The sequence below is a fragment of the Pongo pygmaeus genome, chromosome 11, assembly GCF_028885625.2.
Source record: "Pongo pygmaeus isolate AG05252 chromosome 11, NHGRI_mPonPyg2-v2.0_pri, whole genome shotgun sequence".
NCBI lineage: Eukaryota > Metazoa > Chordata > Mammalia > Primates > Hominidae > Pongo > Pongo pygmaeus.
Window position 1 is genome coordinate 114,272,718 of NC_072384.2, and position 19,774 is coordinate 114,292,491.

At 36.3% G+C, this 19,774-nt stretch overlaps 1 protein-coding gene across 4 annotated transcripts in view; it reads left to right on the forward strand.

Moving 5' to 3' along the window:
- The window catches only part of SPAG16 (sperm associated antigen 16), a 1,161,609-nt gene that overhangs the window by 585,313 nt on the left and 556,522 nt on the right, over positions 1–19,774 (forward strand). For all 4 annotated transcript variants that reach the window (XM_054478489.2, XM_054478490.2, XM_054478491.2 and 1 more), the window contains one exon: positions 15,948–16,091. In XM_054478489.2, the coding sequence (XP_054334464.1) occupies positions 15,948–16,091 (144 nt within the window). The remainder of the gene's footprint in view (positions 1–15,947; positions 16,092–19,774) is intronic.

Sequence of the window (19,774 nt, forward strand, 5' to 3'; positions counted from 1 at the left end):
ACAGCCTTATATGTTCATCCATTTCCACCTTGGCTGAATTGGCCGCCCAATCCTTCCCCTTAAACATGTACTTTTTGTTCCATTTGTCTATTCTAGTTATATCTATCTGGTTGCCACTCCTGAATTCAACTTATTTGTGTTCGTGGAGTAATTTTTAACAACTTTATCAAAGTGTTTTTATAATCCCAGTTTATACCCCTGTTCCCTTCTTCCCATTCCTATATCCTTTCTCCCATCTACTGGAAACTGATGCAAGTTATCGCCCCTTGCAGCTCTTCAGCTTCCCCTTGCCAGCATCTCAAATTACATATAGTGAGTGCCAAACCCAGACATTTGATCTATTCCTCTTGTTCACAACAGTTTCTGCGCGTGGCCTATGACGCAAATGAAATATGATAATAGAAACTTATTCACAGTCTTAGGAATTTTTTTAGTGTAGAAATTGAGACTCAGATTGACATATATAACTTTTGTTAATTTCAATATATGCCTCAAATTCCAAACCTTATGGGTTTGTGTTGCTATAAAGCAATACCTGAGGGTGGGTAATTTATACAGAAAAAAAAGATGTATTCTTCTCACAATTCTGGATGGTTGGAAAGTTCAAGGTTGTACATCTGCATCTGGTGAGGACCTCAGGCTGCTGTCACTCTTGGCATAAGGTGACAGAGAGCCAGCTTATGTACAGATCACACGGCAGGAGATGAAACGAGAAAGAGTGGGGAGGTACCAGGCTCTTTTTAAGAACTAGCCCATGCAGGAACTAATAGAGTTAGAACTAACACACCACCGTGGGAATGGCACCACGACATCCATGAAGGATCCACCCCCATGGCCCAAACACCTCCTACTTAGGCTCCACCTCCCAACACCACCAAACTGGGGAAAAAATTTCAACATGAGATTTGTTGGAAACAAAACATGTCCAAACCATAACAGTTTATTTTGTGAAAGTGCTTAAGTTTGATGAGTATACTTCAATGATAAAAAAAAAAAAACAACAACTAGTATTGGCTTTCTAATTGATTTATAAAATAGATACAAAAAAGTCATTATTTATATGTCATTATAATAATCACATTGGCTTGGTGGTATCTAATAAATTGGAGCCACACTGAAGTGAATTCTATACTATACCTCAGCATGTAAATTTACCTGAATTTTATGTCTCCAGTTGTAATTCTTCCAATTATTTCTAGACTATATGTAGTTTATATTTCTAAATATTCTCCTAGAAAAGAGATTTTTCATGTTAAAGTCCTTAACGTAAGGAAGTTTGACTGTCATTCCAGAGAATCTACTCTCTGTCACTAATATAATAAGGAGATATGAAATGGAACATTTTACATTCGTAACAACACAAAATTCTTATAAATTGCTGAAACATGAAATAACCAAATAAACTTTATTATTGAAATGGATTTCTTTAGAACATAAATGTGTAATGTAACTTCCCAAACTTGTTAAATCATAAAGAAGTGCGGTGATTTCGTAACATGAAGCACAGTATATATAAAACTATGTAGCGTAAAATGTTCAGCTGCTAAGGTAGCAGGAAGGTTCCAGGAGATATTTTCATAAATCTGGAAGTAGTTCACCTGTTTCATTGATTGTCCTCATTTCATTAACCAAAATAGTAGGTCTTGATTCTCCTGTCTCTGGAGTTTACAAATTTCCTTTAGTTTAATCTGTGTGTTTTGAAATGGTATTTCTTTTACGTATTAGAAAGTTGAATAACTTTGAAGGAAATGGAAATGACATTGTGTGGATTGTAGGAAAACTAGAAGGATGTGATACCTTTCTTTATAAGGGTCAGGACCAGCACTACTATAACAAAGGCATATTAATAAGAGAAAAGCAAAACAAATTTGTTTAATCCAAGTTTTACATGACACAGAAAACTTCAAAAATGAAAAGCTAAAACCCAGGGAAAACTGTCTATGTTTAGGTTTGATGAAGAATGGACAGTCGAGTAGAAATGTCATTGGACAAAAGGCTGTGCTGTAGTGGTAATAAACTGGAAGGGGAAACACAGAGAGGCCTGACGATTCAGATTCTTCTGGCCTGCCTGTATGGCATTTCTTCTTTTTGAGTACAGGGCAGGACCTCTCTGGAATGAAGGTCTTTAAGGAAACGAAGCGAAGGTTTTATGGCTTGCAGGTTTTATGGCAGATGGGTTCTAGTTTCTAAGACCCACTTTTGGGAAGAGAAATTCTGTTATTTTTTTATGATTTTCTTCTGGGTAGAAAGAGGGATGGGAGACAGGAGGGCAAAAGAATATGTGTTGATGAGGTTTGGTCAGTGGTGACTTAGGAAACATTATTAGGCTGCTTATTTGCTTATATGTTGACTTTCCATAAACGATTTTTGAGTTGAATGTTATAAAATGTAAATCTTTATATTTTTATTTTCACTTTGGATTTTTTTCTCATAACATATCAGTCTACTAATTTCCAAAGAACATTTATATTAGTATATTTAAAAGGCCAAAATAGTATTACCCTTATTTAATAATTAATTTAATCATAGTTAGCTAAAATTTGACTTTATCCAACCTGAAGACTTTTCCTAGAGAAGTGTTTATATTCAGAATTAAACTAAAATTTTAGTTCAGAAGTCTAAAATGTTGCTATCTAATTTAAGAATAAAATACAAGTTTTTAGAAAGTTGTGTGGAAAGTTTTACGTGGGGCGAGAAAGACCAATTGATACGATGTTTAAAAAGATTTGGGTTGAATCTATAAACTAATAATATGGGGCAGCGTGGTGGCTCACACCTGTAATCCCAGCACTTTGGCAGGCTGAGGCGGGCAGATCATTTGAGGTCAGGAGTTCCAGACCAGCCTGACCAACATGATGAAACCCCATCTTTACTAAAATACAAAAAACAGGCATGGTGGCAGGCGCCTGTAATCTCAGCTACCTGAGAGTCTGAGGCAGAAGAATCACTTTAACCCAGGAGGCAGAGGTTGCAGTGAGCCAAGATTGCGCCACTGCACTCCAGCCTGGGGGACAGAGCGAGACTCCCTCTTAAAAGTAAACTAATAATTTGGTTGAATGTTACAATGTTCTATAAGATGAGTGAATTTTAATCGCAGTATCGTTGAGTATCTATTAGGTCTAAGTCACTACATAAGGCCTTTCCCTACATTTGAGCCAGAATAGATATTCCAGTCTCAGCTGCCTCTTACCTTGCCAATGATTGGGATTAGCACTACCAGCCAGGTGGCAAGGCATGTACAATACATATAAGGTTGGAAGACCATTGAACAAGAAAAGAAAACTGAAGCTTTAGCTTTTATGACTACCCTCTAGGGCATTATTAATAAGTCCACAAACTGTGAAAAAAAACTGTAAAAATGCTCCACTCTAGTAAAAAATGAAAGGACAGTGCTACTTTCCAGATCCTAATGATGTAAGTCCTGCTCTGCTTTGAAGAAAACCTACAATCTCATAATATTTAAAACTTAAAATGCTAGGGAAGTATTAAGATTTCATTTTTTTCACATTTACTTTGCTGTCTTCTGAAAATGAATAAGATCCACTATCTTATTTTGACAGATTTTAAATTACCGTGTTTTGTATACACATTTGTTTTGTGACTTTTATTGCATTTGCATTTCACCTTGGCACTTTTTAAGTACACTTAATAAATATGTTTTAATGGTGAGGACAACTCTGAGTTGACCTTTCCTGAAGGTAGTGGTGAAAATACCAATATACAAAAGCGGCATCTGCCATGATGATGAGGAGCCGTAGTTTAAATAGATCTGGGTGGCTACTGTACTCTCCAGGTTAGTGTCCTAGTTTCTTCTCTTGTTTCTCACTTTCCATTTTCCACAGAGCAGCTACAGATATCTTTTTAAAATATATTAATCATATATAATTCTCCTACTTAAAACCATGAAATGATCTTAGGAGAAATTTAGTCGTCTTTCTTCAGTCTAAAAGCCCTATATGACTTTGGTACTTGCCTTTCTCTCGCTCCCTATCCATCCTCAACACAGTCCTCCTTGCTTGTTCTCTTTAGTCACCTTGGCTTTCCGTCTGTCCCTTGAGTGCACCACCTCCTTGCAGCCTTAACACTTTTGCACTTGCAGTCTCCTGTGACTGAAACCATCTGCCCTTAGACCATCCTAAAGGTACTTCTTCCTGGTCTCAGCTAGGAGGTCATGTTTTCAATGTGGGCTCCCCTGATGACCTCATCAAAAATAACATTCTCCCCCAAATTATTATATCACTTTACTACATTTTCTTCATAGCTGAGTTATTTTGTTCAGTTATTTTGTTATTTTTTCTCCCCTACATATAGGTAAGTTTCCTGAGGTGATGCCTCTGTATTGCATACTACATCATAGGCTATAAACACGTATTTGCTGGAATAATAAAAAAATTCCATGTTAAAATACTTTATATAAATGCTGATGCACATCATGATATAAGATTCAGTTACTAGCTGAGCAACAGTCAGACAACTCCTTTTTATTTATTTGTCCTGGCAACCTGAATAAAAGCATACGTAATCTGTGAGTGTGTATTGTCTTTAAGGACAAGTACCTGAGTGGTCATCTAATGTTCACAGGGCACACATTTTGATACTGATTTATTTTCCACCCACTGTGCATCTTCTGCTGTGGCAATAATTAGAGCCTGTGAACTGAAGTGAAGGAAACATTTACAATGCTGAATAACCTAAAGGGAAGACAAGGGTATCTAATTAGTCTTTCTTGTGACAACCTTTTTTTGGATTAATATTCTTTTCTTTTGAAAAGTCTAACAGTGGATTCTTATGTCACTGACTCTACTGATAATACTGATAATTAATATTGTTCTCCATACACCTATACATACTCCCTCCAAAATATCCTTGTGTAATGCCACTACTGGGAAGAACAATTTCAATTAGAGAGGAGAGCTTTTGAAGTATATATCATGTGGTCTATTATAAGAAATGTGTCCTATTATAAATGAAAAAAATCTCTACCAGAACATAATATTTTATGTAACATGCCTGGTATATTGTTTAACAAAACATTTTATGGATACTTCATTAGGGCATGACTTGATTAAGAAGCAGGACTAGCATTCACCCACATTGTCTTTTCTTGAATCTCTAAGATGTGTTCCTGTACGATTTTCACCTTACTTATAAGCTTATTAACTTAGGAACGTGGTGACAGAGCCTTTATTTTTGAATCTTGTAATTACAATTAATAGTAAGTTAAAGGGAAGTAGAAAGCTTATATTCAAAGTTTGAAGTAAAATGACTTTGTGGCACTTAGGGCAGGTGCCAGGAAGAAATTAAGCAAAAGCTTATTATTCTTATTTATTAGAACTTTGGGATGACATCTTTGAGGATGATAGTCATTTTATGGTTACAAGACGGAGACCTATTTGCGGACAAAGCTTGAGGAAGGGTATCCTGCTGTCTTCAGCTCTGCATGCCCAGGGTCTAAAATGAGCTTTTCCCCCAAATTAGCAACTACTTTGTGCTAGTTGCATATGTGCAAGTAAGGATAGGAGTGAATCTGTACATACTCTCCACTATTTCCCTCAGTGTGTTCCTGAAGTCCCTATCATGAAAGAAACAACCACAAAATTCCCTTATATTCACTTGTGAAAGTGTTATTTATGATGGCTACATTTTTGCCAGAGAGTGACTTAACATCATATAAAACACAGTAATGTCCAATGTTTATCAAAACTAAGAGAAAACATCATTTAATTGTAAATATCTACAGTTTTAAGTAGTGAATGTCCTACCAATGGTCTTTAAAAGAAAAGCGTATGAATGATAGATGTTAACTATATGAACGGCCAAATTACAATGAAGTTCAATAATGTTGAATAATAGTAATAATAGTTGACATTTGTGGAAACCTGACAAACGTTCAGATAATTGTTCTAACTACTTTACATATATATCAATTTATTTTATACTCAAATGCCCTGATGGATCAGTATTTTTACCCTGTTTTCACAAATAAGAAAGCTGGGTTGTACAACATAATCAGCTAGTAATTAAGTTGTGGGCCATTCTTCAAATCTAGGCAGGCAGGCCCCAGAGACCTTGTCTCTCTGTGCTATGATAATGTTCACTAAATTTTCACTATGTGTCTAGCACTATTCTAAGTCCTGTACAAGTATTAACTTTAAAAATTCCCATAATAAGCTTATGTGATGAATACTATAGTAGTCCCATTTTTTCAGGTGAGGTACCTGACAAAATTGTTAATAAGGAAATTTATCCAAGAATGTCTAGCTAGCTAACACTGGAACAAGAATTCAAACTCACATCTCACTTCAGAGCCACCACTTTTAAATATTAGTCTACCCCATGTCATGCAAATGTTTAGGGATCAGCAAACTATGGCCCACAGGCCAAACCTAGCCCACCAACTGGTTTTGTAACTAAAGTTTTGTTGGAACACATCCTTAATCATTCATTTATGTTTTGTCTATGTCTGCTTTCATGCTACAACCGCAGAGCTGAAAAGTTACAACAGATAACATATGGCCCATAGCCTAAAATATTTACTCTCTGGTCCTTTTCGGAAAACGTTTGCCAACCTCTGCTTTAGACCATAAGTGTTTCTTTAGCAATTATCTTTGCTTGATCCGTGCCACCACCACCCTGAATCTAGACAATTTTCAGAAAATAGCAAGTGACAATAGTTACAACTTTTTCCACATGGTTAGAAAATGCCAAAACACCAGTTCTTTAGAAACTTCAAAATGCATCCGAATAAGTACCCTAGACATACATAAAACAACATTCTCTGCTCTTGCTTTCATCTAAAAAAGGAAAAGTCAACGGAGGTATTGAGCTAACTCTACTTAAAGATATGGACTTGAGACAGTTCACTCAAGTTCACGTATTCTGGCTTTACCACTTCCTAGCTTTGTTACCTTGGGTGGATCACTTAACCTCTCTGTGTCCCAGTTCCTCCACCTGGAAATATGGGGATAGTGGTAAACATAACTCATAGGAGAACAAGAATATCTCATTTTTTCGCATTGCACTTTGTTGCATTTCATAGATACTGCTTTTTTTTTTTCTAACTTAAGTGTATTAGTTAACACGCTGTTATAAAGACATAACTGAGACTGGGAAATTTATAAACAAAAGAGGTTTAATTGGCTCACAGTTCTTCATGGCTGGGGAGGTTGCAGGAAATTTACAATCACGGTAGAAGGCACCTCTTTACAGGGCAGCAGGAGAGGGAATGAGAGCAGAGTGGAGAGGGAAGCCCCATATGAAACCATCAGATCTCATAAGAACTCACTCACTGTCATCAGAACAACATGGGGGAACCACCCCCATGATTCAATTTTCTCCACTTGGTCCTGCCCTTGACATGTGGGGATTATTATAATTCAAGGTGAGATTTGGGTGGGTACACAGAGCCAAACCATATCATTTTACCCCTGGTCCCTCCCAAATCTCATAACCTCAAATTTCAAAACACAGTCATGTCCTTCCCAGTCCCCCAAAGTCTCAACTCATTTCAGCATTAACTCAAAAGTCCAAGTCCAAAGTCTCATCTGAGACAAGTTCCTTCTGCCTATGAGCCTGTAAAATCAAAAGCAAGTTAGTTACTTCCTAGACACAGTGGGGATACAGGCAGTTGGTAAATATACCCATTCCAAATGGGAAAAATTGGCCAAAACAAAGGGGCTACAGGTGCCATACAAGTCCAAAATCCAGTAGGGCAATCTTTAAATGTTAAAGTTCCAAAATGATCTCTTTGACTCCATGTCTCACCTCCAGGTCACATTGATGCAAGAGGTGGACTCCCATAGCCTTGGGAAGCTCCACCTCTGTGGCTTTGCAGGGTACAACCCCCTCCCAGCTGCTTTCATGGGTATTGAGTGTCTGCAGCTTTTCCAGGTGCACAGTGCAAGCTGTCAGTAAACCTACCATTCTGGGGTCTGAAGGACAGTGGCCCTCTTCTCACAGCTCCATTAGGCAATGCCCCAGTTGGGACTGTTTGTGAGGGGGGCTCCAAACCCACATTTCCCTTCCACACTGCTCTAGCAGAGATTCTCCATGAGGAAGCCACCCTAGAGCAAACTTCTGCCTAGACATCCAGGCATGTCTATACATCTTCTGAAACCTTGGCAGAGGTTCCCAAACCCCAATTCTTGACTTCTGCTCCCCTGCAGGCCCAACACATGTAAGCTGCCAAGGTTTGGGCCTTGCACCCTCTGAAGCAAAGGCCTGAGCCGTATGTTGGCCCCTGTTAGTCATTGCTGGGATGCAGGGCACCGAGTCCCAAGACTGCACAAAGCAGCAAGGCCCTGGGCCCGGCTCATGAAGCCATTTTTTCCTCCTAGGCCTCTGGGCTTGTGATGGGAAGGAGTGCTATGAAGACCTCTGACATGCCCTGGAAACATTTTCCCCATCATTTTGGTGATTAACATTTGGCTCCTCATTACTTATGCAAATTTCTGCAACCAGCTTGAATTTATCCTCAGAAAAGGGGTTTTTCTTTTCTATCTCATCATCAGGCTGCAAATTTTCTAAGCTTTTATGCGCTGCATCCCTTTTAAACATAAGTTCCAATTCCAAACCATATCTTTGTGAATGCATAAAACTGAATGCTTTTAAGAGCACTCAAGTCACATGTTTTGCTGCTTAGAAATTTATTCTACCAGATACCCTAAATCATCTCTCTCAAGTTTAAAGTTCCACAGATCTCCAGGGCAGGGGCAAAATGCTGCCAGTCTCTTTACTAAGGCATAGAAAGAGTCACGTTTATTCCAGTTCCCAAGAGGTTCCTTATCTCCATCTGAGACCACCTCAGCCTGGACTTCATTGTGCATATCAGTAGCAGCATTTTAGTCAAAGCCACTCAACAAGTCTCTAGGAAGTTCCAAACATTACCACAACTTCATGTCTTCTTCTGAGTCCTCCAAACTGTTCCAAACTCTGCCTGTTACCAAGTTGCAAAGTTGCTTCCACATTTTCAGGTATCTTTACAGCAGCATCCCATTCTCTGTGGTACCAATTTACTTTATAAGTTTATTCTCACGCTGCTGTAGAGACATACCCAAGACTGGGTAATTTATAAAGGAAAGAGGTTTAATTGCCACATGGTTCTGCATGGCTGGGGATGTCTCAAGAAACTTAAAACTGTGGTGGAAGGTACCTCTTCACAGGGCAGCAAGAGAGAGAATGAGAGCAGAGTGAAGAGGGAAGCCCCGTATGAAACAATCAGATCTCATGAGAACTCACTATTATGAGAACAGCATGGGGGAAACCACCCCCATGATTCACTTTTCTCCACCTGGTCTTGCCCTTGACATGTGGGGATTATTACAATTCAAGGTGAGATTTGGGTGGGGACACAGAGCCAAACCACATCATCATGAAGGTTGGCGGCAACCCTGCATGAAGCAAATTTATTAGCACCATTTTGTTACCATCAGTGTGAGCTCACTTCATATTTCTGTGCTACATTATGATAATTCTTCCAATGTTTCAAACTTTTTCATTATTATCTGTTATGGTGATGTATGATTGGTCATCTTTGATGTTACTCTTTTAATTCTTTTGGGATGCCAAGAACCACACCCATATAAGACCGCAAACTTAATCCATAAATGTTGTGTTTGTTCTGACTGTTCCACCAATTGGCCATTTCCCTGTCTCTCTTCCCCTCCTCAGGCCTCCCTATTGCTGAGACACAACAATATTGAAATGAGGCCACTTAATAACCCTACAATGGTCTCTACATGTTCAAGTGAAAGGAGGAGTTGCATGTCTCTCACTTTAAATTAAATGCTAGAAATGATTAAGTGTAGTAAGGAAGGTATGGTGAAAGCTGAGATAGACTGAAAGCTGAGCCTCTTAAGCCAAACAGCTAGCCAAGCTGTGCATGCAAAAGAAAAATTCTTGAAGGAAATTAAAAGGTTTACTCCTGTGAACACACAAATGACAAGAAAGCAAAACAGCCTTATTGCTGACATGAGAAAGTTTTAGTGATCTATATAAAAGATGAAACCAGCCACAACATTCCCTTAAGCCCAAGCCAAATCCAGAGCAAGGCCCTAACTAACTTTCTTCAATTCTACAAAGGCTGTTAAGTGAGAAAGCTACAAAAGAAAAGTTTGAAGCTAGCAGTTTGGTTCATGAGGTTTGAGGAAAGAAGCTATCTCCATAACATAAAAGTGTAAGGTGAAGTAACAAGTGCTGAAGTAGAAGCTATAACAAGTTATCCAGAAGATGTAGCTAAGATAATTAATGAAGGTGGCTAAGCTAAAAAATCATCAGCATAGGATGTCGTGGCTCACACCTGTAATCCCAGCACTTTGGGAGGCCAAGGAGGATGGGTCGCCTGAAGTCAGGAATTAGAGACCAGCCTAGCCAATATGGTGAAACCCCGTCTCTATCAAAAATACAAAAATTAGCCAGGCATGGTGGTGGGCACCTGAAATCCCAGCTACTCAGGAGGCTGAAGCCAGAAAATTGCTTGAACCCGGGAGGCGGAGGTTGCAGTGAGCCGAGATCACTCCACTGCACTCCACCCTGGGTGACAGAGAGAGACTCCGTCTCAAAAAAAAAAAAAAAAAAATTATTCAGCATAAACAGCCCTTTATTGGAAGAATATATTATTTAAAACTCTTAAAGCTAGAGAGGTTAAGTCAATGCTTGGCTTCAGCGCTCCACATGACAGGCTGACTTTCTTGTTAGGGGCTAATGCAGCTGGTAACTTTAAGTTGAAGCCAATGCTCATTGACCATTTTGAAAATCCTAGGATCTTTAAGATTATGCTAAATTTATTTTGCCTATGATTTATAAATGTAACAACAAAAGCTAGATGACAGCCCATCTGTTTACAACATGGTTTAATGAATATTCTAAGCCCACCTTTGAGACCTACTGTTCAGAAAAAAAATGATTCTTTGCAAAATATTACTTCTCATTGAAAATTCACCTGGTCACTCAAGAACTGTGATGAAGATGTACAAGGAGACAAATGTTATTTTCATGCCTGCTGACAGAACATCAATTCTGCTTCCCGTGGATCAATGAGTAATTTCAACTTTCAATTCTTATTTTTTTAAAAATACGTTTTGTAAGGCTATAGCTGCCATAGACAGTGATTCCTCTGATGGATCTGGGCAAAGTAAACTGAAACCTTCTGGAAAGAGACTTTCATGATTTATAGGAAGATATCAAAATATAAACATTAACAGAAGTTTGAAAGAAGTTGATGCCAACTCTCATGGATGACTTTGAGAGGTTTAAGACTTCCCTGGAGGAAGTCACATCAGATGTGTTATAAATAGCAAAAGAACCATAATTAGAAGTGCATCCTGAAAATGCGATTCAATTGCTATAATTTTATGATGAAACTTGAATGGATAAAGAGTTGCTTCTTATTGATGAGCAAAGAAAGTAGTTTCTTGGGATGGAATCTACTCCTGGGTGAAGATGCTGTGAACACTATTGAAATAACAATGAAGGATTTAAAATATTTCATAAACATATTTTATAAAGATGTTTGAGAGGGTTGACTCCAATTTTGAAAGAAGTTCCACTGTGGGTAAAATGGTATCAAACAGTATCACATGCTACAGAGAAATCTTTTTGAAATGAAAAGTACATCAATGTGGCAAACTTCATTGTTGTCTTATTTTCAGAAATTGCTACAACCATCTAGCCTTCAGGAACCACAACTCTGATTGGTCAGCAGCCATCAACATCAAGGCAAGACCCTCCACCAGCAGAAAGATTATGACTGGATGAATGTTAAGATCAGCCCCATTTTTTAGCAATAAAGTATTTTTTCATTGTCAGTCTAGACATAATGCTATTATATACTTAATATACTATAGTATAGGGTAAACATAACTTTTATATGTACTGGGCAACCAAAAAGTTGATATGACTTGCTTTATTGTGATATTCACTTTATTGAGATTGTCTGAAACCAAGATTGTCTGATACCTGGAGTATCTCCAAGGTAAGCCTGTATTATAGCCATTGAATGAATTTATGTATGCAATTTTGGGAAGAGGAACTGAATCCTATAAAGTATTAGTTATTACTCCTATTCTTCAGCTTCTTCAAAAACTGATTCAGAGGTAAACAGAATGGTTAAAGTTGAGCCCTAAGTATAACTGGGTAAACTTTTAATGAATTAAAAGCCTTTGGAATCAATGATTATTAAGTATTGTTCTACATTTATTTTTAGAGACCTCTATGAAAATAAAAAATAAAAAGTCGGCCGGGCGCAGTGGCTCATGCCTGTAATCCCAGCACTTTGGGAGGCCGAGGTGGGCGGATCATGAGGTCAAGAGTTTGAGACCAGCCTGATAAACATGGTGAAATTCCATCTCTACTAAAAATACAAACATTAGCCGGACGTGGTGGCACGCACCTGTAATCCCAGCTACTCAGGAGGCTAAGGCAGGATAATTGCTTGAACTTGGTATGGGGAGGTTGCAGTGAGCCGAGATCACACCACTGCTCGCCAGTCTGGGCAACAGAGCAAGACTCTGTCTCAAAAAAAAAAAAAAAAAAAAAAAAAAGTCAATGCCCTCTGACAACTTGATGTATAATACCAGACTTGTACTATTAGCACAAGAAAATGAGTTAAAGATCTTAAAGATCTTGTTAAATGCAGCATGTACATCTGCACAAAAACTTATGTAGACAGATTGTAGGAGAGGCTCTCCTCCCTTGGTTTCTCCTGCAGTACCAGAGCATATTAACTGTAAAGAGCAGGGTCTTCTACCCCCTCTAAGAATATTGTGTCTGGTGGTACCCAGCTCTGATACAATACACTGGAAATTCCTAAATAGGTTCTTTACCTCAGGGATTAATAATGACTAAATGACTTAAGCATTTACTGGGAATGATAATAGTTACATCCAAGCTCTGTAACAGGAATTATTGATGTTTATAGTACACATAGAAATAATAAATGATTGAAGATTCATACTAAGCAGGAGTAGCTAAAATTATGAGTCTTAAAGCCAAGTCATCCTGGGTTCAAAGTTGGCTTCCATTCACTACCAGATGTAAGCTTGGGCAATTTACATGGTATCTCTACTAACTCTGTTTACTATGGCATAAAATAACAATACTGATAGTACCAACATCAGTCACTAAGTCATGTATTTGATTAATGTTTATTGAATAGCTACTATATGCCAGCTACTATTGGGGTTGAGCATACAGCAAATAATACAGATATGAACCCTGGCTCTTTTGAGCTTTCATTTCACTTGTGAGAACTAAGCATTTAGTACCAGGTATGGGGCACATTATATTTTCAAACAGTGTTAAATATCATTACCATTAGTTGATGATGATGATGATGATGATGATGATGATGATGACAGTTACGTCTCATTATGGAGTTGAGAATAACATAATTTCTGTACGTGGGAAAATATTTCTGGTCCATGGCCCTTAAACTGCTTCCCCCCCATAGGAGTGATTTGAACTGAGATTTGGAACTCCTCACTGGGGGTCTTTATCGCTATGTCCCAGTATTTGCTGATGCACTTATTGCATAATAATTCAAAACCATGTATTTATTAATAAATTATCAAAGCATTAAATTCCTTTCTATATATGCTGAAAATATTTCTATTCAGCTAAAGAACATTTTATGCCTGGCTGAAATGTGTGTAGAATTATCCACAAAAGTCATTTACATATATATATGTGTATGTGTGTGTGTATCTCTATATATACACATATGTGTGTGTACATGTATGTATCTATGCCAGTGTTAGAAAAGGAATATATGGACAAATCAGAGTGTGATTAGGAGGATCAGTCCTTGTGGAATGGGAGTCAAAGTTGTTTAAGGTGTCACAGAGGAGGCCACATAGGGGAGGGGATGAGAAGAGTCAGAAAAAAGTACTTCCAAAGCTGATTAGCTATCAGTGGGTTTGTATTTATATTTTTGCCTTAACTTCTTCAAATAGTTCCTCTCACAAAAGTCATTTTGGAAACTTATCTTTCAAAGTTTGTAAAAACATCAGTGATTTTAGTTATCTTCACTTAAAGAGGGTAATTTATCATCTGGTCAAGTGTGCATGTGTCTGCCAGGAAAGCTGTGAGCCAACATACATCATACTCAGTAGCTTCAAGGATTCAGTTTGCCTTCTTGTGTGTATTTGAATACAGAATTCATTTTAATCTGACATTTTTTACCTCTCATCATATTTTTCTTCTAATTAAGTTCTATAAATGTATCTTCTATCCGGTTTGAGCTCTAATAAATTCTTTACTTGAATTGGCCTTCTGAAAGTCACAAACCAACATTGTGATGAATTGCAAAATGAATAATTTCCCTTCCACTGTGTTTATTTTGAGCAGCAAAATGCTGGAGAAAAATGAAACAATGTTTCACTAGAAAGAAGGCCATGCCCATAGTGGTTACCTGGCTTTGACCTGAATGCTGCTAGTGCTGAAGCCAGTAGATTCCCAAAACTGTGTAGGTCTAATTTCAAAATAATTTTTCAGTTGATAATTTTAGAGTTTAATGATATTAATGTAAGGGATAAATAATGAGAAATGTTTTGCTCTCATATAAGCCTGGAGTTAGTTAGCCATGTTGGTGTGGACTAGAGCCATGATTTCTTTGGGAAATGTGTTTCTTAAAATCCATATTGCCGAAGAAAAGAACAAGGCCATTTATAGAATAGACTAAGGGAAAAATGAACATGTGATCGCTGTTTTTTAAATCATCATATGTCTTACCGCACCACATAGGCAAGTAAATGTATTATTGTCTTTGAATTTAGATGGCCAAATTGAAATTGAACAATTTGTTACTAATATTTAGGTTGGAATTTTAATAGGTGCTTAACATTGGACACATCTGTTCCCATTACATTGCAAGGCGTAGATGAAACTTTATACAAATAAGATTAAAGCATTGCCATAGATAAAATATCAAGCATTAACCTTGTAGACTTTTGATTTTAAAATAGTTGAGCTCCAGTATTAAAATAGCCAGTGATCAGAGTCCAGTTCAAATAATAGTGCTTAATGTGTTAATCATTAATCTTACATACTTCTTTCTCATTTCCCTCTATGCCTTATAGAGTGGGAATTGCCTTATGTATCTTGAATTCATTACTGTAATTTGTGTACTGTGCGTTGACTGAAGCCAGTTTAAGTGGTAATGTAGGATAGAATTTTAGTTCCTTCTCTTTGTGTAGATAGTGGGCCATGGAGTTAATGTTTTATTTATAATATTTATTACAGAACTATGATAATGTGGTTATGTTTCATGATCTTTTCCTGGATAATGGCTAATTTAAGACATATTATAGTTTGAAAAGAATGTTGATGTTCTATAGTAACCATGACCACTGGTCCAAATATCCCAACATAAAAATACCATTGGCATAATTTTTCTTCCCTTAAAGAAAAACACATGGACACAGGAAGGGGAACATCACACTTCGGGGACTGTTGTGGGGTGGGGGGAGGGGGGAGGGATAGCATTGGGAGATATACCTAATGCTAGATGACGAGTTGGTGGGTGCAGCGCACCAGCATGGCACATGTATACATATGTAACTTACCTGCACATTGCGCACATGTACCATAAAACCTAAAGTATAATAATGATAATAATGATAATAATAATAAAAGAAAAAAAAAAAAAAAGAAAAACCAGAATTACTCTTTTCAAACCAGAATTAGATATGCACCATCACCTAAACTAACTACTTTGTCTTGCAAATGAGGAATCCGAGATCCAATGAAGCTGATTAGATTGATGATCAGAAAGCTACTAGTGTTAGAGCTATAGCAGGATGCAGAATCTGCTTCCTCTTACCTTGGGGCCAGTACTCTCAAAACTATCCTGCCTTGCTGAAATCGGATAATCACTGCCATTTCATTTATTCACATTCTGAAAACATTTGCTATTATCTCCCCATAACTCTTTTTTCTTTTTCCTTGCACAGTGTCTCCATGCACCCCCACAAAGACATCCTAGTCTCCTGTGGCGAGGACCGACTCTGGAAGGTGTTGGGCCTTCCCAAATGCAATGTGCTTCTCACGGGATTTGGCCACACTGACTGGCTTTCAGACTGCTGCTTCCATCCCAGGTCAGTGCACAGGACCCCTAGAAATAGCCTAATCTCTCCAGGAATGTGCCTGTTTACTCTGTCTGCTCACTCTGCTGTCTTTGATGATGTTTTTCCTTCTGCAACAACACACCCTGCACTGAATTTCGAAGTGTATAGACAAATTCCCATTTGGTTTTCATTATATTGACTTTTGATTGTTTTTGATATTTGGTACATGTAAAACTTAGTCCACATGCTTATGCATTTAACCAGAGTAATAAGCTTCTCAGGACAAGCATTATTAACATTCCTTGTGCTCACGAGCCCTGACAAGGCACAGAGATTTCTAGTCAATAATGCATACCAGAATTTACCTTTGTTAATCTTTGGAGTTTTCCTTTTAGAATTAATTTATGTACCAAAAAGGATCAGATAGCAGTGATCAATTTCTCTAAAAATTCAGTGACACACAAGATATTAAAAAGAACAAAGCAATACTGAGAACACTGGGCCCTGTAATTTTTGAAATTCACTGAACCTAAATTCATTTGTACCTAAAAGACCAAGGGCACAGAAGGGAGAACATTCTTAAAGACACAGATGGAAAACTGTCCATAGTTCCTTGTGGCCCATTCCCACTGCCAATCCTGTTTTCTGCTCATCATACTTCTTAAATCTGCTTCTTTCTAAAACTCTCTGGCCTGATTACTTTTGGTAACCCATAGTTCTTGGTGCTTTTCTAAACCATTCTATTTGGAAATTTTGTTCTTGGGAAGATTTCTTATCATTTATTTTCATGTTTTCACTAAACTCCTTTTTAAAATCAGTTTTTCTTTTATCTTTGCTATGAATGTCTATGAAATTAGATAAAAAATTTTTATTTAAATTTAGAAATTTGTAAGTTAATGACAAGAGTAAACTAAGTTTGTTTTTAACTTTTGAAAATCTTTCCAAAATATAATTTATCTTTAGTACTAGATGTTTGACCCTACTTTATGAACATGCAGTGTATTCCGTATCCAGTATATAAATTAAACAGAGCCTTGCCACCCTCTCACCTCTTAGGAACATAAAACCCATGTTGCAAGCAGAGACAATACAATTAGAAGTATAGCCGATCACTTATGTAGCTACTGGGCATACTAATCAAATTTTGATAATGCCCTGTTACCATGACAGCCAGTGACTCAGAGATTTTCTCATTAGTGTTTGACCAGCAATGGTCCTTTTAATAGATCTTCCTGTTTTCCCATTCAATTACTGAAATTAATATGAGGTGAGATACATCATTATTCACTCATAATATTAATTTACATTTAGCACTTTCTTACGGCAGAATTGTAGTAAAATACTGCTATACTGTTTGCTTTTTTTCAGTGCATGAGACAAATATAAGGGGAGAAAATAAATATAACCATAAGCGTTTTTAAATGAGAGATACTGAATAGCAAATGTTCTTTTTGTGGAATTAATAAAAAAGAAAAAATGATCATTAGAAACAACAACAAAAAAAGCTCTATTTTGGTTTATTTGTGGTGAAACACATTCTGAAAGAGTTTATATCTCAGACCACAAACATTTTATAATCCTTGTATGCAAATCAACACTAAATAGCAAATGAATATGAAAAAATATATATGTACTTACAGATAGTGTTGATAGATTAAAACTTGTTGGAATTTATGTTTCCTGGAATTTAAATTTGTAATATTTGATTTTTGCTTTGGCTTATATGATTTGGTCAGTAAGAAAATATAGTAAATTATTGAAGATAATATATTTCCTATCTCATGGTATACTTCATCTATAATTTAAAATCAAACCTAAAATAAGTTTGATTTAAATGTGATATTCTAATCTGTAGTTGATTTTTTAATGAATACAATTATAGTCTTCAGAGTCCAGCTCTGGGCTCTGGTTGATTCTGCTTTCTTGGGAGAGGCCTAGGGTGGACACAGTATATACTAACATTTACTGTCCTCCTATGCTCTTCACACAAGACACATATACTTTTTCTTATTTTTTTCTTTCCTTTGCTTTTGACATTTCCTTCATTTTTAATTTCAGTTGCTTCTAGTTGAATATTTTCTCTAACTCTTAGTTGGATGCATTCCTGACTACAATGGTAGCTGACACTGTCAGGCACTGTCTCTTCTGCAATGATGACATATCCAAATTTTGTTTGGGGGTCAATTATTCTTGACATGATTGTGGTTTACCTTGACTGACCCCAATCAATCTTCTTTGTCCTATTTCTCATATCATAGCAGACATCTCAAGTGCCTAAATAATAAATACAACAGGCATACTAATACTCATATCAGACAAAAGAAGATTAATAGGTAAAAAAATGAACTGAGGGGATAACTAACACTCGAGAATCCAGCTAATATAGTGTCGAAATATATAAAACAAAAAATCTCGTAAAATAAGATGATAGTAAAAAAAGTAATAATCAGAATCAAAGACTTCAAGGTATCTCTCTCAACTTGTAATCTGTCAAGCAAACAAAATTGTAGTGGAATTAGAAGAATTAATATGATAGTATAATTAACAGTATATATTTACCTCTGTACAAGGAGAGAATATAAATTTTTTGAGTTCATTTATGGTTCAATTTTCAAAAAGGCATAAATTCTTTACCCAAAATCTAGCATAAATTCCTCATAGTATAAATTATACAATCCATAATTTATGACCAAGATTCAATGATAAAAGGAAGTGATATGAAATTAATAACCATTAATGAGATTAATCATAAATTATTAAGACACATGTAAATGAATACTGAGTCAAAGAGGAACTATAAACTTTCATTACATAGTTGGTAAATAGTTACAACTACAACACTTACCAAATTTATGAGATGTATCCAAAGCTGTATTCAGAGTAAAATTCATAGCTTTAAATTCTTTATCATTAAATAAGAAAAAAAGAAAATAAGTGGATTATGAATTGAAATTGAAAAAACAATGAAATACAAAAAGCAAAAGAATAAATCAATGAAAATTAGAAATTAATAAATTAGAATAGAAAGAGGATGTATATTTATGTATGTTATATACCTGTGAAAACTTCTGAACTTATATATATAAAATATATAAACATTTATATATATTATTTATATATTTATATACATATAAATAATATACATATATACATGCACATATATGTGTAAATTCAGAATTTTTCTGTCCTCAAGGGGAAATATAACGAGGAGCTACAATACATTAGATATCCTGGAAAACTGCTGAAAATATATTAATAAGTGAGGAAACAGTAATATAAATAGCAACTTGGAAGGAGATAGTACTATATACACAGAAAGTTACATATATATATACTATATATATATGCACTTAAATTTTTTAGGAAATAATAAATCTCTGTGAAAGTAAACATTATCAGTGCTAAATCAAGATGGAAGAAAAACCTGGACTAGATTAAAAACTGTTGAAGAAACTGAGTTTTAAAGTTTTACCTTGCATGCCCATCTTTAGCAGTTTTATGAGTGAGTTTTTAGAAACTTACCAAAAAAAAAAGAAAGAAAGAAAAAAAGTGTTAGAATAAAACAGGTAATTTTTAGGTTCATTACCTAGCCCAAGGACAGAAAAAATAAAAGGGAAATTCATTACTGGTTTTAAAAATAAAACATAAACATAATTTTAAACCTAACAGATACAGTACTCGCACGGTAACAGAGACCCATTTCACTATTTTGA